This window comes from Drosophila sulfurigaster, chromosome 3, assembly GCF_023558435.1.
Source record: "Drosophila sulfurigaster albostrigata strain 15112-1811.04 chromosome 3, ASM2355843v2, whole genome shotgun sequence".
Lineage (NCBI taxonomy): Eukaryota > Metazoa > Arthropoda > Insecta > Diptera > Drosophilidae > Drosophila > Drosophila sulfurigaster.
In genome coordinates, this window is record NC_084883.1 from 4,910,688 (window position 1) to 4,936,537 (window position 25,850).

General features: G+C 37.7%; 1 protein-coding gene across 2 annotated transcripts; it reads left to right on the forward strand.

Moving 5' to 3' along the window:
• The first annotated feature begins 33 nt into the window (after nt 1–33).
• Nucleotides 34–25,595, forward strand: LOC133841266 (endoribonuclease Dcr-2). Of its 2 annotated transcripts, XM_062273636.1 has the most exons (9): nt 34–596; nt 669–799; nt 17,776–17,953; nt 20,048–20,358; nt 20,418–21,120; nt 21,294–21,848; nt 22,148–22,322; nt 22,381–24,026; nt 24,086–25,595. In XM_062273636.1, exons 1-9 carry the CDS (start codon nt 564–566, stop codon nt 25,520–25,522), a joined length of 5,169 nt encoding a protein of 1,722 aa, XP_062129620.1. In that variant the 5' UTR covers nt 34–563; the 3' UTR covers nt 25,523–25,595. The 2 variants fall into 2 exon arrangements, with proteins under 2 accessions (XP_062129620.1, XP_062129621.1); XM_062273637.1 differs by lacking the exons at nt 34–596; nt 669–799 and adding an exon at nt 13,808–13,883.
• Nucleotides 25,596–25,850: the final 255 nt, after the last annotated feature.

The window sequence follows — 25,850 nt, forward strand, 5'->3', positions numbered from 1 at the left end:
TATTTAATGTTGTGCAAAATACTTTAACAAACTGAAAAGTATCGATACTAGTCTAAGACAGCTGACATTAGCAGTTTATTGTTAGAGCCCATTTAGTCAAAATATATTTTTGTTCGTGCGCTTGAACGGAATTGTGCGTAATATTTTTGTACGACGTGTGGTTCGAATAACATTATTTTTTAAATGTCTAATGTGCATTAAGAAATAAGAAATATTTTAGCACATATAACTATCAACGTAGTGTGATAAAACGCGATAAGCCGGTAAAAAAATTGTTTTGATGATAAATACTGGTGGGGGTGAATAAACAGGTATATGTTGTACGCGTATGATTGAAAACGGTGCATCCCCGAAAACGAAATTTCCTAACGTGGGTGGAATATTGCAAATACAAAGCCATCCACAGACTTTCTGATTGCCACGTCAGCGTCTCGTAAGACGAAAGGAAGAAGTGAGAAGAGAACAACGACGGCCGTATGCAATAGCAATCGAATTGCAATCGTACATGTATGGTGTGCCCCTTCTTGGAAGATTCTAGACTTTTCAATTGAAAAAATACAAATATGGCTGAGAATCAGGACGATGGTAAAATCCAGGTAGGTGAAAATTTCAAATTTTGTTCAAATGAATTTAGTGTATGTGGTATAATTTTTTACTTTGATCATCAGGCGCGAGACTATCAACAGCGTCTGGTTGTCCATCTAACAAGTTATAATGGAATAGTGTACTTGCCCACTGGCGCTGGCAAGACTCACGTGGCCATCATGGCACTGAAGCGTTTCTCCAAAAACTTTGACAAGTAAGTGAATTTCCAAATGTATTGTTCAATTTACTTTTTAAAATCTTAGTCTTACTTATTTAAAATCGTCAAAGCTAAGAATAATGATGAAATTTAAAATCGAAACCATTTGTGAAGTAAACTCTGCTTCAAATTTCATGCGGCAAATTCATGTATAAATAATATTTGTATTTGTATATGTCGGGTTAATATTATTTTCTTCCATATTAAATTACGCGGATTGTATACGGCGAATAAACTTGATTACGCCACTGCCAACTTAGAAGTGTTCGCCAACCTTTTTGCATACCGAAAATGCTCTTCAGAAAAGCTGCAACGAACATACTTCTATCTCTGTCTCTCGCAGTGGCTCAAGCATACACGCACAACAATCGTAGTGTGTATCTCTCTTTCGAACCTCTAACCGCACGCAACATCTCTCTCTCATGTTCGCATCGAACTATTCTGACCATCTGGCGAATAGAAGGATCAAAGCGTACTAACAAACAACCGTTATAGTGTAGAGACAAGAAATGTCACTTGGTACGCGTATTTGATTTAAGTCTTTTACACTGACTACCATAATTTAAGATCCGACACGGCCATTCTGACAATTACACGTCCTCGTGTACTGTAACCTTAATATTACAAATATGACTTATAAATCCGTGATTATAACTTGTGTTTTCTTTTACTCATCAATTTCAAATACAATTTATTTATTCGATATATTGCCTTACACTTAACATTTTCTCTTATTTCATAGTCTTTCTATATTTTACATTCTACGCAACATTATAAACAAATTTCAATTCTTATTCTCATTACATAATCAAATTTATGTTAACATTAAATTCATTACATTTGTTTCTCAACAATTCAAAATTCGACTCTAGTTATCGTCACTATGATTTCCTTTTGATTAAGAGCATAGTCCCGTCAAGAGCGCCACACGCCATGTTCCAACTTTCGTCTTTCACTTGTGCTTGCCCAATGACGTACATAGATAGCCCAAATCTCAAAACCATATCTTTAACTCATCTCAATCAAATATTGTCACATCAACCATGCATAAACTTTGCATCCGCCAGGTTATTTCCATTCGAATTCTCAAACACATCCGCCATTCACAAACATTTTCTCATCGAAGTCTATTGCAACTTCATTTCAACCATTCCATACTCTTTATGGATATTTTGTTAATCACATAACATATCCTCTCACACGGATATATTATAACCATTTCAACAATTCTCAGGCGGGCACTCCAATTCACTCGGAACATAACCATCTGGCATCTTTCTCAAATCTTCATGACAATATTTATAAGTTCTCTGATTATGTAATGACTTCAAGATATATCTATCTCCTTCTAAAACTTCACTAACCAAAAACGGTCCTTTAAACTTTGCATCCAATTTAGTTTGATGCCGTTCTTCGTTTTTCAGTAAAACAAAATCTCCAACTTTATGTCGTTCAACTGCTGCTTTATTTTTATCGAACCTTATTTTGTCGTAACTAGCTTGATTATTCATATTTTCAATTGCCCTATCTCTAGCATTAACTTTATCTACCTCCATCTCTGTATCATACGGTGGAATCAAGCCCAAAGGACGAGCCTCCTTGCCGACAAGCAACTCTAGGGGACTTGCTTTGGTTGCACTACTAACTGTGCAATTCAAGGCAAGTTGTACCTCACCTAAAGCATCCTGCCAAGATCGGTGACTTGATTCAACCGCTGACAGTAGATTCTTCAGTGTACTCATCACACGTTCAACTTGACCGATTGCACGGCTTCCTCCTGTAGCTATAAGATGAAGCTTAATCTTCTGTGATGTACAAAATTCTGAAAATTTCCCACTAGTAAAACATCTACCCTGATCAGCTATTATACGCTGCGGTATTCCGAACAAAGAAATAGATGATTTCATTGCCTGAATACAACTGTCAGAGTCTAATCTTAGAGTATGGAACAAATAAACAAATTTTGTTAAAGCATCAATTTGTACTATCACATATTCCTTAAGATCATTCTTCCCACTTCATTTTCCAGTAATGTCGATATGCACCGTGTGCCATGGCACACTCACTTTTGGAATTGGATGTAACTCGGCTTGTATCTTTCCAGATGAACCCTTAACAGTTTTACATGTAATGCAGCTATCGACAAACTTTCTAACATATTTATTCATCTTAGCAAACCAATAATATTGATAAGTCTTGTCAAGAGTCTTTTTCCATCCCAAATGCATGATGGACTCGTGCACTTGATTTATTACTGACCATCGAAATGCATGGGGCACCACTGGCAAACAACGGGTTCTTCCATTTCTCTGAACTTTACGAAACAAAACACCTTTTCTCAACTCATAAGTCTGTGCAACATCATCTGTCAACTCTTTAGAGTTAAGTTTGTTAATGATATCAGTGATTTCAGAATCCTGGCGCTGTTCAGCAGCAAGCCAGTCACTTGAGATTTCTGCTAAGTTTACACGCTTTTCAGGGACTAAAGACTTTTCAACTTTGGTTGCTTCCTGAATATGATTTCTCGATAAAAAATCCACATGCGCCATGCGCTTTCCTTCTCTATATTCGATTTTGAAATCAAACGACTGCAAGTACGCCCACCAACGATGCACTCTTGGTGTTAGCTCAATCTTCGTCCGCGATGATTTAAGAGAATTACAATCAGTATACACTACAAACGTACGACCGACTAAATAATGACGGAACTGTTTAACGGATTCTACCACTGCCAAGGTTTCTAATTCGTATGAATGGTATCTAGACTCGGCAGGGAAGTAGTTTTACTAAAATACTCTATTACATGAGGACTACCATTGATTCGATGCATTAACATTGCACCATAACCGTAAGAGCTAGCATCTGTGTGTAACTCTATTGGATGTTGTGGATCAAAAATAACAAGTACAGGCTCATTTATAAGGATAGCAATAAAATTTTTTCTAATATCTTCCAACTCGCTATTCCAATTAAACACACTTTTACTCGAAGTTAAGGAATATATCGGTTTCATAATCTGTGAGAACCGAGGCACGAATTTTCGAAAATAAGACGCCAATCCTATAAACTGTCTTAAGCTACGAACGGTTTGCGGTGGTGGCAAGGAATTTAACGCAAGAATTTTTCGCGGATTAGGCCTTAACTCTCCAGCTCGTACCTCATACCCCAAGTATTGTACAGTAGTTTTTAAGAATCCACATTTTGCTATGTTAAAAGAGAATCCCGCTGCAGTCCATACATCCAAAACAATCCTCAATCTTTGCATACCTAATTCTATGGTAGATGACACCACCATTATATCGTCCATATAGACTATTATATAAGAATATGCAAGATTTCCCAATGCGTTTATAATAGCTCGCTGGAAAACAGACGGGGCGTTCTTGAGGCCAAATGGCATTGTCAGATACTCATAGTGCCCATCAGGTGTAACAAACGCGGTATATTCAACAGAATCGGGATGAATGGGTATCTGATGGTATCCACTAGCCATATCCAGACAAGTAAAATATTTTGCACCCGCTAGTCTAGCAATCTGATCGTTAATAAGTGGTAAGGGATATCTGTCCGAAACAGTATTGTTGTTCAGTTCACGATAGTCAACGCAAAGTCGATCGGATCCGTTCTTCTTTTAACCAAGAGTATAGGACTAGCATAGGAGAACAACTAGGTCGAATAATGTTACAGTTTAACAATTCCGTTATCCTTTCACGTACAATTTCTTTTTCATTTGGACTCAAACGATATGGACGCCGCTGCACAGTTTTGTTTGGATCAATTAATCTAATAGTCATTTCACCCGTATTAACCTTTGTGCAAGGGATTCCATCAATAAATGCAGCTGAATAGTCTTCAAGTAATTTAATTAAGTTTTCCTTGTCATTACCAATCATTTCAGTATCAACATTAAGTAACAAGGCAGATGGCTCAGATACTTTGCAAACGTTTACAGATTTAGACTTAACAAATTCAAATTTATCAGGTTTCAAGATGATTTCGTATCCCTGACTAAGGATTTCCCTACCAATTACAATATCATTTGTGAGATACTTATCTGCTATGACGTGAAACAGTATTTCTACGATATTTCCATTAATAATACATTTACATAGTTTTTGTAGCTTACTGAAAATGCCAGCGTCGCCAATACCTCGTATTATGACAATATTATTAATAAGTTTGCCATCAAATTTACCGGCAACACTACTTCGAATAAGCGAGCATTCTGCTCCAGAGTCAAAGCAAATAGGAAAGATCTCACCCTGATGTGTCAAAACTCCTTTTGGCTCAGCCACAAAACATTGATTACATTTCTTCTCAGTAACTGCTCCAGATTTAGCTGCATTGTTCGTGCACCGATTCGCAAGATGCCCAAGTTGTCCACACCGGTAACAGGTCACATTCTGCAAATCGCGATGCTGTTTATTCTCCGATCCAGACCGCTTTAATTTACACTCCGCCATTTTATGTCCTGGTTTCTTGCATAAGTGGCACACAATTTTGGCTCGCTTGCTGTCGCCGCTATTACCATCAGTACTTCCAGCACTACGCTTTTTGTCAAATGTAAATGCTTTCAGTTCCATCTGGAGTTGACTTCTAGTTTGTACATTTGACGAGAACACCATACGCTGCAAACGGTTGTCAAAATTGGCCATGTGCGCAAGTACGGTGGATACAGCTATTTCCTCGACGTTCATATTGCGCCATTTTGTGGTCAATGACGTCACCATACGGCTTGCGTACACTGCAGGGCACTCATTGTAGCCTGGACGGCTGTTCAGCATATTCAGAAACATAGCTGCCGACGTTTCCTTAATCTCGAAACGCTGTATAAACAGTTCTTTAAACTGCTCCCAATTAATGCCGGGATAGCAGATCTGTGCAAGCCACGCTGAAGCACTGCCCTGCATGCAACTACTCAACATCATGATAAGTGCGCTGCCATTAATCTGCTGTTCGTCCATAATAATGCTTGCCGTTGCACACCATTGAGTCGCATCAGTTCCAGTTACATCTGGGTTAAATTTTGGCAATACCACTTGATTTTGTGGACGCACAGACGCTTGCATTGCTTTACACATTTCGACGAAATTACGATTTTGCAGTTCCATGATTGTACGCCACTGATCTTCAGAAAATGCAGGAGTTGGCACTGATCCCACTTCTGATGTCGGGTTAATATTATTTTCTTCCATATTAAATTACGCGGATTGTATACGGCGAATAAACTTGATTACGCCACTGCCAACTTAGAAGTGTTCGCCAACCTTTTTGCATACCGAAAATGCTCTTCAGAAAAGCTGCAACGAACATACTTCTATCTCTGTCTCTCGCAGTGGCTCAAGCATACACGCACAACAATCGTAGTGTGTATTTCTCTTTCGAACCTCTAACCGCACGCAACATCTCTCTCTCATGTTCGCATCGAACTATTCTGAGCATCTGGCGAATAGAAGGATCAAAGCGTACTAACAAACAACCGTTATAGTGTAGAGACAAGAAATGTCACTTGGTACGCGTATTTGATTTAAGTCTTTTACACTGACTACCATAATTTAAGATCCGACATATATGTATAAAAAGAAGAGTATCATAATTAGGTCAAATAAGTTACTTTCGTACCGCAAAATAAAAACAAGTAAGAAAGCTACAGTCGAGAGTACTCGACTGTGAGATACCCGCTACCCATTTTGAATAAAATAAATATATTTTGCGGTATTTTTCTCAAAATATACCGAATATACTACAAAAATACTAAAAATACCAAATGGTATATGTGGTATATCGATATAGTACCACATTCAAAATATACCGTAGACGGCACCAAAATTCGCAACTCTAGCTTTAAAATTACGCTTGTTCTTCGACTTTTTTGATTTGAGGGGGCGGAAGTGGGCGTGGCAAAAATTTGAAACAAACTTTATCTGCGTGCAAACATAACAAATGCTGTCGAAAAAAAATTATAGCTCTATCTCTTATAGTCTCTGAGATCCAGTGTTTCATACGGACAGACACACAGACGGACAGACAGACGGACATGGCTAGATTGTTTCGGCTGTTGACGCTGATCAAGAACATATATACTATATAGGGTCGGAGATGCCTCCTTATACCTGTTACATACATTTCCTGTCGGCACAAAGTTATAATACCCTTCTACCCTATGGGTAGCGGGTATAACAAGTAAGAAAGTCACAGACGAGTGTGCTCGAACATGCATGGTGTGGCCATAAGTTTTAAAGTCTTGTCAATTGTCATTACTTGCCCACTGGCGCTGGCAAGACTCACGTAGCCATCATGGCACTGAAGCGTTTCTCCAAAAACTTTGACAAGTAAGTGAATTTCCAAATTTATTGTTCAATTTACTTTTTAAAATCTTAAAGTCTTACTTATTTAATATCGTCAAAGCTAAGAATAATGATGAAATTTAAAATCGAAACCATTTGTGAAGTAAACTCTGCTTCAAATTTCATGCGGCAAATTCATGTAGAAATAATATTTGTATTTGTATATAAAAAGAAGAGTATCATAATTAGGTAACAACTGAAAAGTATTTTATTTAACAAGTGTCAAATGAGTTACTTTCGTACCGCAAAATAAAAACAAGTAAGAAAGCCACAGTCGAGTGTACTCGACTGTGAGATACCCGCTACCCATTTTGAATAAAATAAATATATTTTAGGGTATTTTTCTCAAAATATACCGAATATACTACAAAAATACTAAAAAAAAAACCAAATGGTATATGTGGTATATCGATATAGTACCACATTCAAAATATACCGTAGACGGCACAATATACCAGATTGTCGGCCAAAGCAACTCAGACCACTAGTAAGTAGGCGTTTTGCCCATACAAAAGTATTTCCTTAATAACTTTGACAACTTCTATCTGATCGCAACCAAATTTTCAGGAATCATAACTACTATAGTTATTATTGTATATACCAAAATTCGCAACTCTGGCTTTAAAATTACGCTTGTTCTTCGACTTTTTTTGATTTGAGGGGGCGGAAGTGGGCGTGGCAAAAATTTGAAACAAACTTGATCTGCGTGCAAACATAACAAATGCTGTCGAAAAAAAATATAGCTCTATCTCTTATAGTCTCTGAGATACAGTGTTTCATACGGACAGACACACAGACGGACAGACAGACAAACGGACATGGCTAGATCGTTTCGGCTGTTGACGCTGATCAAGAATATATATACTATATAGAGTCGGAGATGCCTCCTTCTACCCGTTACATACATTTCCTGTCGGCGCAAAGTTATAATACCCTTCTACCCTATGGGTAGCGGGTATAACAAGTAAGAAAGTCACAGAGGAGTGTGCTCGAATATGCATGGTGTGCCCATAAGTTTTAAATTCTTGTCAATTGTCAATACTTGCCCACTGGCGCTGGCAAGACTCACGTGGCCATCATGGCACTGAAGCGTTTCTCCAAAAACTTTGACAAGTAAGTGAATTTCCAAACGTATTGTTCAATTTACTTTTTAAAATCTTAAAGTCTTACTTATTTAATATCGTCAAAGCTAAGAATAATGATGAAATTTAAAATCGAAACCATTTGTGAAGTAAACTCTGCTTCAAATTTCATGCGGCAAATTCATGTATAAATAATATTTGTATTTGTATATAAAAAGAAGAGTATCATAATTAGGTAACAACTGAAAAGTATTTTAATTAACAAGTGTCAAATGAGTTACTTTCGTACCGCAAAATAAAAACAAGTAATAAAGCTACAGTCGAGTGTACTCGACTGTGAGATTCCCGCTACCCATTTTGAATAAAATAAATATATTTTAGGGTATTTTTCTCAAAATATACCGAATATACTACAAAAATACTAAAAATACCAAATGGTATATGTGGTATATCGATATAGTACCACATTCAAAATATACCGTAGACGGCACAATATACCAGATTGTCGGCCAAAGCAACTCAGACCACTAGTAAGTAGGCGTTTTTGCCCATACAAAAGTATTTCCTTAATAACTTTGACAACTTTTATCTGATCGCAACCAAATTTTCAGGAATCATAACTACTATAGTTATTATTGTATATACCAAAATTCGCAACTCTGGCTTTAAAATTACGCTTGTTCTTCGACTTTTTTTTGATTTGAGGGGGCGGAAGTGGGCGTGGCAAAAATTTGAAACAAACTTGATCTGCGTGCAAACATAACAAATGCTGTCGAAAAAAAATATAGCTCTATCTCTTATAGTCTCTGAGATACAGTGTTTCATACGGACAGACACACAGACGGACAGACAGACAAACGGACATGGCTAGATCGTTTCGGCTGTTGACGCTGATCAAGAATATATATACTATATAGAGTCGGAGATGCCTCCTTCTACCCGTTACATACATTTCCTGTCGGCGCAAAGTTATAATACCCTTCTACCCTATGGGTAGCGGGTATAACAAGTAAGAAAGTCACAGAGGAGTGTGCTCGAACATGCATGGTGTGCCCATAAGTTTTAAATTCTTGTCAATTGTCAATACTTGCCCACTGGCGCTGGCAAGACTCACGTGGCCATCATGGCACTGAAGCGTTTCTCCAAAAACTTTGACAAGTAAGTGAATTTCCAAATGTATTGTTCAATTTACTTTTTAAAATCTTAAAGTCTTACTTATTTAAAATCGTCAAAGCTAAGAATAATGATGAAATTTAAAATCGAAACCATTTGTGAAGTAAACTCTGCTTCAAATTTCATGCGGCAAATTCATGTAGAAATAATATTTGTATTTGTATATAAAAAGAAGAGTATCATAATTAGGTAACAACTGAAAAGTATTTTATTTAACAAGTGTCAAATGAGTTACTTTCGTACCGCAAAATAAAACAAGTAAGAAAGCCACAGTCGAGTGTACTCGACTGTGAGATACCCGCTACCCATTTTGAATAAAATAAATATATTTTAGGGTATTTTTCTCAAAATATACCGAATATACTACAAAAATACTAAAAAAAAAACCAAATGGTATATGTGGTATATCGATATAGTATCACATTCAAAATATACCGTAGACGGCACAATATACCAGATTGTCGGCCAAAGCAACTCAGACCACTAGTAAGTAGGCGTTTTTGCCCATACAAAAGTATTTCCTTAATAACTTTGACAACTTCTATCTGATCGCAACCAAATTTTCAGGAATCATAACTACTATAGTTATTATTGTATATACCAAAATTCGCAACTCTGGCTTTAAAATTACGCTTGTTCTTCGACTTTTTTTGATTTGAGGGGGCGGAAGTGGGCGTGGCAAAATTTGAAACAAACTTGATCTGCGTGCAAACATAACAAATGCTGTCGAAAAAAAATATAGCTCTATCTCTTATAGTCTCTGAGATACAGTGTTTCATACGGACAGACACACAGACGGACAGACAGACAAACGGACATGGCTAGATCGTTTCGGCTGTTGACGCTGATCAAGAATATATATACTATATAGAGTCGGAGATGCCTACTTCTACCCGTTACATACATTTCCTGTCGGCGCAAAGTTATAATACCCTTCTACCCTATGGGTAGCGGGTATAACAAGTAAGAAAGTCACAGAGGAGTGTGCTCGAACATGCATGGTGTGCCCATAAGTTTTAAATTCTTGTCAATTGTCAATACTTGCCCACTGGCGCTGGCAAGACTCACGTGGCCATCATGGCACTGAAGCGTTTCTCCAAAAACTTTGACAAGTAAGTGAATTTCCAAACGTATTGTTCAATTTACTTTTAAAATCTTAAAGTCTTACTTATTTAATATCGTCAAAGCTAAGAATAATGATGAAATTTAAAATCGAAACCATTTGTGAAGTAAACTCTGCTTCAAATTTCATGCGGCAAATTCATGTATAAATAATATTTGTATTTGTATATAAAAAGAAGAGTATCATAATTAGGTAACAACTGAAAAGTATTTTAATTAACAAGTGTCAAATGAGTTACTTTCGTACCGCAAAATAAAAACAAGTAATAAAGCTACAGTCGAGTGTACTCGACTGTGAGATTCCACTACCCATTTTGAATAAAATAAATATATTTTAGGTATTTTTCTCAAAATATACCGAATATACTACAAAAATACTAAAAATACCAAATGGTATATGTGGTATATCGATATAGTACCACATTCAAAATATACCGTAGACGGCACAATATACCAGATTGTCGGCCAAAGCAACTCAGACCACTAGTAAGTAGGCGTTTTTGCCCATACAAAAGTATTTCCTTAATAACTTTGACAACTTCTATCTGATCGCAACCAAATTTTCAGGAATCATAACTACTATAGTTATTATTGTATATACCAAAATTCGCAACTCTAGCTTTAAAATTACGCTTGTTCTTCGACTTTTTTGTCGTGAGGGGGCGGAAGTGGGCGTGGCAAAAATTTGAAACAAACTTGATCTGCGTGCAAACATAACAAATGCTGTCGAAAAAAAATATAGCTCTATCTCTTATAATCTCTGAGATCCAGTGTTTCATACGGACAGACACACAGACGGACAGACAGACAAACGGACATGGCTAGATCGTTTCGGCTGTTGACGCTGATCAAGAATATATATACTATATAGAGTCGGAGATGCCTACTTCTACCCGTTACATACATTTCCTGTCGGCGCAAAGTTATAATACCCTTCTACCCTATGGGTAGCGGGTATAACAAGTAAGAAAGTCACAGAGGAGTGTGCTCGAACATGCATGGTGTGCCCATAAGTTTTAAATTCTTGTCAATTGTCAATACTTGCCCACTGGCGCTGGCAAGACTCACGTGGCCATCATGGCACTGAAGCGTTTCTCCAAAAACTTTGACAAGTAAGTGAATTTCCAAACGTATTGTTCAATTTACTTTTTAAAATCTTAAAGTCTTACTTATTTAATATCGTCAAAGCTAAGAATAATGATGAAATTTAAAATCGAAACCATTTGTGAAGTAAACTCTGCTTCAAATTTCATGCGGCAAATTCATGTATAAATAATATTTGTATTTGTATATAAAAAGAAGAGTATCATAATTAGGTAACAACTGAAAAGTATTTTAATTAACAAGTGTCAAATGAGTTACTTTCGTACCGCAAAATAAAAACAAGTAATAAAGCTACAGTCGAGTGTACTCGACTGTGAGATTCCCGCTACCCATTTTGAATAAAATAAATATATTTTAGGGTATTTTTCTCAAAATATACCGAATATACTACAAAAATACTAAAAATACCAAATGGTATATGTGGTATATCGATATAGTACCACATTCAAAATATACCGTAGACGGCACAATATACCAGATTGTCGGCCAAAGCAACTCAGACCACTAGTAAGTAGGCGTTTTTGCCCATACAAAAGTATTTCCTTAATAACTTTGACAACTTCTATCTGATCGCAACCAAATTTTCAGGAATCATAACTACTATAGTTATTATTGTATATACCAAAATTCGCAACTCTAGCTTTAAAATTACGCTTGTTCTTCGACTTTTTTGTCGTGAGGGGGCGGAAGTGGGCGTGGCAAAAATTTGAAACAAACTTGATCTGCGTGCAAACATAACAAATGCTGTCGAAAAAAAATATAGCTCTATCTCTTATAATCTCTGAGATCCAGTGTTTCATACGGACAGACACACAGACGGACAGACAGACAAACGGACATGGCTAGATCGTTTCGGCTGTTGACGCTGATCAAGAATATATATACTATATAGAGTCGGAGATGCCTCCTTCTACCCGTTACATACATTTCCTGTCGGCACAAATTTATAATACCCTTCTACCCTATGGGTAGCGGGTATAACAAGTAAAGTCACAGACGAGTGTGCTCGAACATGCATGGTGTGCCCATAAGTTTTAAAGTCTTGTCAATTGTCAATACTTGCCCACTGGCGCTGGCAAGACTCACGTGGTCATCATGGCACTGAAGCGTTTCTCCAAAAACTTTGACAAGTAAGTGAATTTCCAAACGTATTGTTCAATTTACTTTTTAAAATCTTAAAGTCTTACTTATTTAATATCGTCAAAGCTAAGAATAATGATGAAATTTAAAATCGAAACCATTTGTGAAGTAAACTCTGCTTCAAATTTCATGCGGCAAATTCATGTATAAATAATATTTGTATTTGTATATAAAAAGAAGAGTATCATAATTAGGTAACAACTGAAAAGTATTTTAATTAACAAGTGTCAAATGAGTTACTTTCGTACCGCAAAATAAAAACAAGTAAGAAAGCTACAGTCGAGTGTACTCGACTGTGAGATACCCGCTACCAATTTTGAATAAAATAACTATATTTTAGGGTATTTTTCTCAAAGTATACCGAATATACTACAAAAATACTAAAAAAACCAAATGGTATATGTGGTATATCGATATAGTACCACATTCAAAATATACCGTAGACGGCACAATATACCAGATTGTCGGCCAAAGCAACTCAGACCACTAGTAAGTAGGCGTTTTTGCCCATACAAAAGTATTTCCTTAATAACTTTGACAACTTCTATCTGATCGCAACCAAATTTTCAGGAATCATAACTACTATAGTTATTATTGTATATACCAAAATTCGCAACTCTAGCTTTAAAATTACGCTTGTTCTTCGACTTTTTTGATTTGAGGGGGCGGAAGTGGGCGTGGCAAAATTTGAAACAAACTTGATCTGCGTGCAAACATAACAAATGCTGTCGAAAAAAATATAGCTCTATCTCTTATAGTCTCTGAGATCCAGTGTTTCATACGGACAGACACACAGACGGACAGACAGACAAACGGACATGGCTAGATTGTTTCGGCTGTTGACGCTGATCAAGAATATATATACTATATAGAGTCGGAGATGCCTCCTTCTACCCGTTACATACATTTCCTGTCGGCGCAAAGTTATAATACCCTTCTACCCTATGCGTAGCGGGTATAACAAGTAAGAAAGTCACAGAGGAGTGTGCTCGAACATGCATGGTGTGCCCATAAGTTTTAAATTCTTGTCTATTGTCAATACTTGCCCACTGGCGCTGGCAAGACTCACGTGGCCATCATGGCACTGAAGCGTTTCTCCAAAAACTTTGACAAGTAAGTGAATTTCCAAACGTATTGTTCAATTTACTTTTTAAAATCTTAAAGTCTTATTTAATATCGTCAAAGCTAAGAATAATGATGAAATTTAAAATCGAAACCATTTGTGAAGTAAACTCTGCTTCAAATTTCATGCGGCAAATTCATGTATAAATAATATTTGTATTTGTATATAAAAAGAAGAGTATCATAATTAGGTAACAACTGAAAAGTATTTTAATTAACAAGTGTCAAATGAGTTACTTTCGTACCGCAAAATAAAAACAAGTAATAAAGCTACAGTCGAGTGTACTCGACTGTGAGATTCCCGCTACCCATTTTGAATAAAATAAATATATTTTAGGGTATTTTTCTCAAAATATACCGAATATACTACAAAAATACTAAAAATACCAAATGGTATATGTGGTATATCGATATAGTACCACATTCAAAATATACCGTAGACGGCACAATATACCAGATTGTCGGCCAAAGCAACTCAGACCACTAGTAAGTAGGCGTTTTTGCCCATACAAAAGTATTTCGTTAATAACTTCGACAACTTCTATCTGATCGCAACCAAATTTTCAGGAATCATAACTACTATAGTTATTATTGTATATACCAAAACAGACGGACGGACGGACATGGCTAGATCGTTTCGGCTGTTGACGCTGATCAAGAATATATATACTATATAGGGTCGGAGATGCCTCCGTCTACCTGTTACATACATTTCCTGTCGGCACAAAGTTATAATACCCTTCTACCCTATGGGTAGCGGGTATAACAAGTAAGAAACTCACAGACGAGTGTGCTCGAACATGCATGGTGTGCCCATAAGTTTTAAAGTCTTGTCAATTTGTGGGGGCTCTATCTCTATCTCCGAAGTCCAGTGATTCATACAGACAGACATGGCTAGGTCGCTGCGCTATTGAGCCTGATTAAAAATATATGTATATAGTTTATGAGGTCGGCGATGCCTCCTTCTACCTGTTACAACATTTCCTGCCGGCACAAAGTTTTAATACTCTTCTACCACATGGGTAGCGCGTATAAAAATGAAAATAAATTATGATTGAAAATATTTTGATAAATTTTTTGATAATCCAGTAACACTTTTTTCAATTTTTATTTACAATCTGCCTTGTGACAATAATTAAATTTTATGACTAATATTTACTTAACAGGAATAGCAGATTTCCAGCAGAAGTTAAATATAACTTCTCGTTTACTTAAATTTACCTTTCAGGGAAATCAAGAATGTGAAATCTTTTGAGTCTTCTATATGTTGAGCTATTATTTACATGATTGTGAAGTCTGTCTGTATATTTCTTACTATATTTGTTTATCTCTTCTTTTATAGTTGGAATATTTAGATCTCTGTGAATATTTGCATTGGTTACATAAAATGGAGCGTTAACAATTTGTCGCAAAGTTATTTGGACAGACTTCAGGGAGTTAATTTTAATTTTCCAGCAAAGAAACCAGGCTTCAATCAGACAAGACAGACAATCACATTGCAAGAGTTGAGATGCTTCGTCTCGAAATGAGCTTATTGCCAGAATGACTGTATCGTCACCATATGTTGCATAGGTGCAGTTGTTAGTTACTGGCAAATCTGCCGTTTATAGAGTGTGAAGGACTGGTCCCAGAACACTCCCTTGAGGAAAGCCTGCGTTTATGAGAAGTAGTGTTGACGTTTCATTTCTCTGCTGCACGTAGAAGCATCTCTTAGACAAGTAGGATCTCAGTAATAGCTAGTATGGGACAGGTAGCCATTTCTTTATCTTGTAGAGTAATCCATTGTGCCAAACACGATCAAATGCTTGTTGAACATTAAGAAACGTAGCAGTACAATATTATTTGATGCCGTGGCCTTTTCTGAATCCGAATTGATATTCAGGAATGATGGTAAGTTCGTCCAAAATTGGTAGTATTTTCAGTAGTATTTTTTTCAAATACTTTCAAGAATATTGTCAACAGACTAATGGGACGGTAAGATGGTAGTTCAGTTTTTGGCTTGTTTGGCTTGAGGATCATAATGATTTCTGCACATTTCCATTGACTTGGGAAAGGGTCTAGCCTGTGAATTGCATTAAATACTAGCGTGAGAAACCGTATGCATTTTAGTGGTAGAGTTTTAAGAGTGATGCCGTCTATATTATCCGGCCTGATGATTTTTTATTGTTTAAGGATTTAATTTCTGTCACGACTTCGTCAAAGTGAATTCTTTTAATAGGCAAGCTCATTTGACAGGGTGACCCAAGAAAGTTTTCTATTTCAGCTTCTGTCAGTAACACTAAATTAAAAAATCAATTAAATAGAATTCTAACTAATCGATTCAAAGTTAAGTTATAACCTACAGACCACCTTCAGAATGAAATAAAAAACTTCATGTGAAATATATATCCACAATAAAAATAATATCGAACAAGGTAATAAAATTTTAACATTTTTTAAAACAACATAATTTTATTTATTTATTCTAAACTATCGTGATGGAGGAATCCTTCCCCTTCAATTTTGTATAATTGATTATTAATTTAACTTAAAACTTGTTTATATAAACATTACCCACTTACATAAATCAATGTGCACTAAGTAAAAAAAATACAAAAAATGTTTGTATTAGTTTTTATTTTAAATAAAATTATTTTATTTCATAACACATGGAAAAAGATACGGTCGAGTGCGTTTGATACCCATTTTCAATAAAAGCAAAACTATTTTATATTCTTAAAATATACCGAATTATATCTTTGGTATATCAGTATACTATTATATTCAAAATATACAATAGAGTACAAAAAAAAACTATATTCCGAATTATATATTTGGTATAACGGTACACTATTAACTACATTCAAAATATACAATAGAGTAAAAAAAAAAATATATAGATCTCGAAATATATGGGTAATTCTCTGACAGATGTCGCATGCGACTATCTTTACAGTTAAAAAAAACATAAACTAAAACAATTTTAAAAATAAGTGAAGGTTATTCTTAAAGATTTTGGGTTAGCACTATTTTTAGAGCTAAGATTGATTTTACGAACTTGTTCTGTTTTACGATAAAATATATAAATTCGTTCATTTTTTGGTTTTGCGTACGAATTTGTTAATTTTTGCAATTGTAGAATTAAAAGATTAGACTGTTCTTGTTCAGAGTCTTTATTAGAATGTTCTCTTGTTTTCTTACACTAAGGCTTGCTAGCTGTCGGCGCAGCGGCAGAGCAGCCGTTTTATATATTTTATATATAAGTCGTGAATGCAATAGGTGCATATCATATTACGTATGCACTTGAAATGTGTTTGGGCACTTGGCACGCTGTCGCTGAGTGGCAAAGGCAATGCCCTGTGTATATTATCGTTATACCAACAAAGTGTTATGACTTCGGCTAACAAAGTGTTGCCGCTCAATATTTATGTTGTGTAATAAGAACTCATATGTGCACTACACAATTATTAGAACAGAAAACCAAACAGAAAGAAAATTCCAAAACCATTCTTAGCTCTAATTAAAGTACTTATCTAGAGCTATAAGAATATCCTTTTCATATTTTTAAAATTTTTTCAGGTTCTTTTTTTCACTGAAAAAATGTTCGCACGCGACATCCGCCAGAGAATTACCCATATGTAGTTCGAAAAATTATAGCTCTATCTGCGATAGTCTCTAAGATCTAAGTGTTCATACGGACAGTCTGGTTTTAACTTTTGACGCTGATCAAGTATTTACATATATACTTTAAAGGGTGGAAGATGTCTCTTTCTGCCTTTTATAAAAACAAAAGAAAGTGACTAAATATTTTTAAATATATATTATATTATATTATATTATTAATTATTATATTACATTATATTATATTATATTATATTATATTATATTATATTATATTACACAGACCAATCAAGGAAGACGGACAACGGGCTTTCTTCATCTGCAACACCGTCGAGCTCGCTCGGCAACAAGCAATGAACATAAGAAAGTTCACAAATTTCAAAGTTGGATTCTATGTTGGAGAGCAAGGAACTGATAACTTCTCCCGAGCCAAATGGTCAGAAGAAATCGAAAATAATCAAGTAAGTGAATAGCTCGAAACCATATTGAATGGATGTAAAATTTTTAAGAAAAGATGACTCGTTTTATTGATGGATAATAAATGAGTCTTGAAAGTTCAGAATACTTAGCTCATGAGCCAGTTTAGGTTCTGTTGAAAGTAACAGATTTTAATATATAATAATAGATATATTGGGTCTACAACTTAATTCGTGCGGTTTTTTTTAAACTTTGAACGTTTATTTAAGAAAAACATGTACAATACATTATTCAAAGTATTTCCCATCTGAAGCTATGACTTTTTCCCATCTTTCTGGCAATTTGTGGATTCCACCCCAAAAGAACTGCGCCGGCTTGACGGCCAAGAACGAATCAAGCCAATTTCGGATACCCTGTTCTGATGTGAACCGTATACCAGTGAGGGCGTTCTGCATCGACCGAAACAAATGAGAATCAGAAGGGGCAAGGTCTGGGCTATAAGGCGGTGGGGTAACACTTCCCATCCAAATAGTTTTTAACCGGAATGCAACATAGGGCCGATTCTTCTCATGGTGGAAAATAATTGCATCGTGTCTGGTCGCATATTCCGGCCGTTTTTCGGCTATTGCTCTTTTCAAACGGATTAGCTGTGTTCGGTAGCGTTTTCCATTGACAGTTTCACCCGATTTGAGCAGTTCATAATACAGCACACCCTTCTGATCCCACCAAATACAGAGCATTACCTTTGCGCCATAGGTATTCGGCTTTGCGGTCGAACGGTTTTCACGTAAAACTTTCTGCGCTTGGGGTTGTAGTAATGGATCCATTTTTCATCACCAGTAACAATCCGATGCAAAAAAGACTTTCTTTTGTGGCGTTCCAGCAGAATTTCGGACATGCATAATCGCCTTTCAACGTCCCTCCGCTTGAATTCATATGGTCCCCAATTTCCTTGCTTTCCAATGTATCTGGCTGCTTTCAAACATTTTGCAATGGCTGCTTAAGTGACTCCCAAAGATTCTGCGAGCTCTTCTTGTGTTCGGCAACAATCTTCATCGAGTAATGCTTCCAGTTCGTCATTTTCAAACTTTCTTGGCTGCCCATGACGTTCTGCGTCTTCCAAGTCAAAATCACCACTTTTAAATCGAGCCATGTTCACCATAAACTTCCACCAAAATAAGATGACTCTCGGCAGCACTTTTCTTCATATTGTGATGTATGCACATATGAGTTCTTATTACACAACATAAATATTGAGCGGCAACACTTTGTTAGCCGAAGTCACAACACTTTGTTGTTGTAATAATAGTGTACGCAGGGCATTGCCTATGTCACTCAGCGACAGCGTGCCAAGTGCCCAAACACATTTCAAGTGCATACGTAATATGATATGGACTCATTGCATTCACCACTTAGAGCCAAGTCAGCATAGTTCCCATGCTGAACGCTTATATACACACATATGTGCATGCATAACTCTCTGCCCGTTTACATACTGCAACTTTACTTATATATAAAATATATAAAACGGCTGCTCTGCCGCTGCGCCGACAGCTAGCAAGCTTAGTGTAAGAAACCAAGAGAACATTCTAATAAAGACTATGAACATGAACAGTCCAATCTTTTAATTCTACAATATTGAAGTAATAAAGAAGAACTCCACGCAAAAACTCTTTTCCAGGCGTGCATCAAAAATAATGTTGTCTACGCTTCAAATGAATTATCATACATATACTGAAACAGATGCACAACAACAGTCATGCGGCGCTATCTCTTAGCCAACCGCACGAATTAAGTTATAGACGTAATAAATAATACATAATAATATAATAACAATTATTTTTTTGTCGTTTAAACATTATGAAGAGATGAACAATGTTATATTATTTATAGTTAAAATATTTGTAAATTAAAAATAATAATAATTATAAGCCAGACGGGTCCAGACAAAGAAAACAGTTTATTGTATTTTAGGGAACTTTTAAGATTAATTCTTACAATGCTATAGAATACTACATTTTAATTTATTTCGTAGACCTTTTGTTTATTTATAATAATTATCGATAAATAAATTCAGAATTAATGATCGGAACACATAATAATTGTGATTTATGATTTATTCTGCTATATAATAATAGGTACTAGTTGGGACTGCCCAGGTAATACTTGATTTGCTTCTGCAAAATCACATGGGTATCAAGTCAGTGAGTATTGCTGTGTTTGACGAGTGTCATCATGGAACAGGAAAGCATCCGTACCACGAAATTATGCGATTGATGCAAATAGCTCCACCTGGAACACCGATGCCCCGTATTGTTGGTCTAACAGGTGTTCTGATCAAGGGCAACGAAATCACACATGTGGCAAGGAAATTAAAAGAGCTGGAGACCACTTATCGTGGTCTAATCATTACAGTGTCGGACTCAAAGGAAATGGAGAATGTTATGCTGTAAGAAACTCAACTCAACCTGCTATTTACTTTTCTATTATGTCCTGTATTTATTGCAGATACTCAACAAAGCCACGAGAGCTGCTGATCAAACATAAATCAGTGCCTAACACTTTCGATGTGATTAAGAATATAGAAACTCGGATAACGCAATTTGTGAACACTATGGAGCTTATCGATATTGGTTATCAGCCGGTGCGCATGTCAAAGAGCTTGAATATCGAACGAGAACCAAATAAGAAGAGTTACATCAAAAGGCTGCTTCACGACTTCCTCTTCCAAGTAAATAACTATGGCATCTATGCGGGTTCCATTGCCATTGTGTCCGTGCTGGTCGAATTTGAGATCAAGTGTCGTCAGGCCGAAACTCTTGCCTTGCGCAACTTATACCGGGCAGCAATCACGGCATCCGAAGGCATTCGGCATCTACTGGTGACCAAATTGCGTGACATGCTCGACGATGACGATATGTCTGACGATCAACTCACTTCTGAAGAGATCATTATGAACTTCTCCACGCCCAAGGTGCAAATGTTTCTGCGGTATTTGAAAGTGACGTTTGCCAATAAAAATCCCAGAGACATCAGTTGTCTTGTTTTCGTTGAGAGGCGGTATACCGCTAAATGCATTTATGGTGTGGTGCTTAACTTTATTGCTGCCACGCCGGAGTTGCGTAACGTGCTGGTGCCACAATTTATGGTTGGATGTCAAGGCATCTTTCAGGACTTTGAAGCCGTACTCGAAAGAAAATGGCAGAAGTCGGTAAGTTTTTGATAAATAAATGTTGTAAGTTTAAATTGTACTTTATCGATACTAATAACTATAAAATAAATCGTACTGTTTATTTAGAAATTAGTTACTTCAATGAAGATCATTGCATTACTACATATGTATATCATTAAAAGCTCCTTTTTTGTGATTACTGTAACTTCCAGGCCATTCAACAGTTCCGCGATAGGGAAGCCAACATGATTGTGTGCTCCAGTGTGCTGGAAGAGGGTATCGATGTGCAGTCTTGCAACTATGTGCTCATATTGGATCCCCTCAAGACATTCAACATGTACGTCCAGACCAAGGGACGGGCCCGCTCGGCGGATGCATGCTTCGTAATGTTCTCAGCGGAAATGGACGCGCAGAAACTATCAACTCAAATTTCTCAATATCGTCAAGCTCACAACGAAATCGCAGATTATCTAAAACAACGTGTGTTAGAGAGAGTTGAGCCACAATTGGATGAGATCAACGAGCATTTCATAGATGAAATTGCTCCTTTTATTAATGCCAATGGCGCTACACTGTTGGCCAGCAGTGCCCTACAGCTGCTGCATCGCTACTGCCAACAATTGCCGCAGGATGCGTTTGGCATTGTGCTGCCCTGGTTCAAACTGTTGGAGGAAGTGGATCGCAAGAAGATAACCACAAACTGGGCCAAAAAGACAATCGTTTCTGTATCGTTGCCACTTACATCGTCATTGCACGAACCGATCTATGTAAGTTCTCTGTCCGTTGTCCTGTACAATCACCTAGATCTTTAAGACTAAAATTTAGAAGTTAGTTAGATCCAAAGTCCCAATTTTGGGCTTCATTTAGACGCTACACAGTTTTTTTTTTTTTTTTGTCGGAATATTCTGCTATTATATGTGTTCTATAAGGAAGATTTTAGTGTACGTTCTAAATAGTTTGTGGTACAATCGTGATAGTTGTTGAAAGCATATAATAAGAATTTTGCAGCTCTGTTTAATTTTCTGTGTTAATTATTTATTTATTTTTTTTTTCATTTTATTGGTAGAGCGATCCAATGAACAGCTCGAGATTGGCGAAAATCTCAGCAGCATTCAATGCCTGCAAAAAGCTGTACGAGATGGGGGAGCTAAATGAACGTTTTTTGCCCACAACAATTAACGAGCGAGTTGCGGACGTCGCCAACGTACATTTCGAGCATTGGAAGAAGTATGGGGACGATGGTGCGTATTTCTTGATTTTTTAAAATCCTTATTTAATAAACCCATTCCCAACTGTTAGTAACGGTCAAGCGCAAGGGTCAAGTTTTGAGCAACATACACACATATGAGACCAAATGTCCAACGGAATTCTATGATGCCATGCCGCGTGTTGGTGAAAAGTGTTTTGCATACAAGATCAGTTTGGATGCGGACTTCGAGAGAAACGATTACACTAGCTACATGTACGACTCCCTAAAGTCGCCTCGCAGCTATGCATTGCTCTTGAGGAAGCGCCTGCCGTTGTTGGCAGCGATGCCACTATTCTGTCATCAAGGCAAATTACTAGCTCGTGTGGAGGAGAAGCCAGTGGAGATTGTGATCGAAAACAAGGAGCAACTGGAGCAGCTGCAACGATTCCATGTCATGCTCTTCCGCGATGTGCTGCGCATTTGGCAATCATTCTTTTTGTTCGATCGTCGTAGCGCAGAGAATTCATTTTTGGTGGTCCCCCTGTCGCCGTTACCAGGCGACGGTGCCTTGGATTGGCAGCTGATTAAACAGTTTCAACGATTGCCCAAATCGCAAGAGTCGACCCTGGCCGAACGGGCCAGCATGCCAGCACCACGTCCCGAGGACTATGAGGGCAAAATTGTGACGCAATGGTATAATAATTATGACAAGAAACGGATGCTGGTAACCAAAGTTCACACAGAACTCACGCCCATGAGCATGATGGAGGAGAACCACCAGGACAAGAGCTACTACACATTCACCATGTCCAAGTATCGCCACTTAATTAACGACGTCATCCACAAGCAGCAGTTCCTTCTCGAGGTGCGTGAGCTGACCGACCAGTTGAACTTCTACATCCAGCAGAGCGTCAAACAATCGACTCAGAGTAAGGCACGCGCCAAAGTGATGCTCATACCCGAATTGTGCTTTAATTTTGGCTTCCCAGGCGATCTCTGGGTGAAGATTATGTTTCTGCCGAGCATTTTGCGGCGCATCCATTACATGCTGTATGCGGAGACACTTCGTGTTCGCATTAACAAATATCTAGGTCTCGACAAATTGCCAGTAAATGGATTAAATTATAGGCCAAAGCCATTGGAGATTGATTGGTCGCTGCGTCGTAATGTAGATTATCATGGCAATGCGATGCACGCCGATGATTATGAGGAGCCGCGTCCGCTGCTGGAACCTCTGCCCACCAAGGGCGTTGAGTTGGCAATGGAGAAACTGGAGATCACCGACCTGGAAGTGCCGTGGCAAAAGTACATGGAACCGCTGGATATTGCACGAAACATCATGGCCACGTATCCAGTGGAACTGTCCTATTATTACAACTTTACCTCCGGCAACTTGTTGCAAATAGAGAAAATGGAGCAAGAAGACAAGGAGCTTTGGGCCAAGACACAGTTTAAAATGCCCAAAGGTAACATTTACAACACACCGAGAAGCCCCCAACGCAACTTGGCCGCAATCCTTCCAGCCGCCGGTACCGCGGAGCAGGTTCAACTGAGTGTGTTACAGCATAGCAAATCCAACGATCATATAATGGCAGCTGAGCAGGGTGAATTTCTTGCTGCCATTACCAGTTCAAGTAGCGTTGATGTGTTTGACATGGAACGCTTTGAGCTGCTCGGCGACAGCTTCCTTAAATTCAGTGCCTCACTCTATCTGGCCAACAAGTATCCGGCCTGGAATGAGGGAATTCTCACGCAAGTAAGTCATCCCTTACACTTTTCCTATAGATTGATGTATTTACATTTCATTCATTGCAGGTCAAGTCCAATTTAGTGTCCAATCGTAACTTGTTGTATTGCCTAAGCGAAACAGATATTCCATCGCGAATCTGCAGCACAATGTTCACTCCCAAGTACACTTGGATGCCGCCGAGCACTAGTTTGCCGCACAATGTGCTAGCAATATGGAAGGAGAAACTTGAAGTCGGCGGTCTGGTGGGACCACATAATCTACGCAACATCTCACTTAGTGAAGAGGAAGTATTTGGCAGAGGCCAATGCAGCGCTAACTGCTATAATAATTTTGTGGAAGGCTGCCAGTCGAATCAGCACTCGCCCCATGCCGGACTCGATTTTAGTAGTGAGGTGAACTTCTGTGTTGGACGAGTGAGCATGCCCGATAAGATGGTCTCGGACACGCTGGAGGCCTTGCTGGGTGTGATTGTCAAAAATTATGGACTTCACCATGGATTCCGCATCTTGGAATACTTTGGCATTTGCAAGCCCGACGTTGGCAAGCCATTGACCCAGTTACTGGATCTAAAACTGGGAAGCAAACGTATGCGAGCGAATATATCGCAACACGAAATCGATGGTTTTCTCATAAATCATCTGAATTTGGAGCAAAACCTTGGCTACACATTCAAGGATCGTGCCTATTTACTGCAGGCACTGACACATCCCTCGTATCCGACAAATCGTTTAACGGGCTGCTACCAGGAGCTGGAGTTTATCGGAGATGCTATACTGGATTTTCTTATCTCGGCTTACATATTTGAGCATAAGACACGTATGACTCCGGGACAGCTGACGGATCTACGCTCCGCCCTGGTCAATAATACAACACTCGCTTGTATTTGTGTCCGTCATCGCTTCCATTTCTTCATATTGGCAGAGAATACATTGCTTTCTGAGTCGATACAGAGGTTTGTACAATTCCAGGAGTCGCAAAATCATCGTGTCACCAATCACGTTCGCATCCTGATGGAGGAGCGTGACGTACAGCCGGAACCCCTCGACTCCGATGATGAATATGAATATGAGTTGGCTGCAGAATCATCAAATGCTATAACTGCAACAGATGCAGAGATTCCAGTTGGTGACTACAATATTTCGCAGAATGTAGATGTGCCAAAGGCATTGGGTGATGTCCTGGAAGCATTGATCGCTGCCGTCTATCTGGATTGCCGCAATCTGGAGACCACTTGGCAAGTCATCTACAAATTGTTTGAGCCCGAGCTGATCGAGTTCTCGCGCAATGTCCCGATCAATCCCATACGACAACTAATGGAGCATAAACTAGCCAAGCCCAGCTTTAGTGCTCCCGTGGCGGACAAGGGCGGTGTCATGGTCACCTGTCAGTTCATCTGCATGGAGAAGAGCATTAAGGTCATTGGCTTTGGCAGCAATGGTCAGCAGGCCAAACTGTCAGCTGCTAAGCATGCTCTCCAGAAGCTGGCCAAATGTGAGGCCTAATTTATAGATGTCTCGCATCATTTATTTGATTTTTATTTCACGTTGTAGCTAAAGTGAAATATCTTTATAGCTAACACTCGAATCCATTTTTCGCGTACACTACATTTAATACTAAGCAACCGATTGTTAATAGTTATCAGATATATGGTTTTTAACTGTAATAATTTTGTATGGGTTTGATAATTGTGGTAACATTAATACTTTAATTAAGTTCAATATATTTTAACAATATAATAAACAATTTTCAATATATTTAAACAAAATGTTACTGTTATTAAACCAAACCCATACGAGTAAATTCCATTTCAAAATAAAAGACCATTTTTAT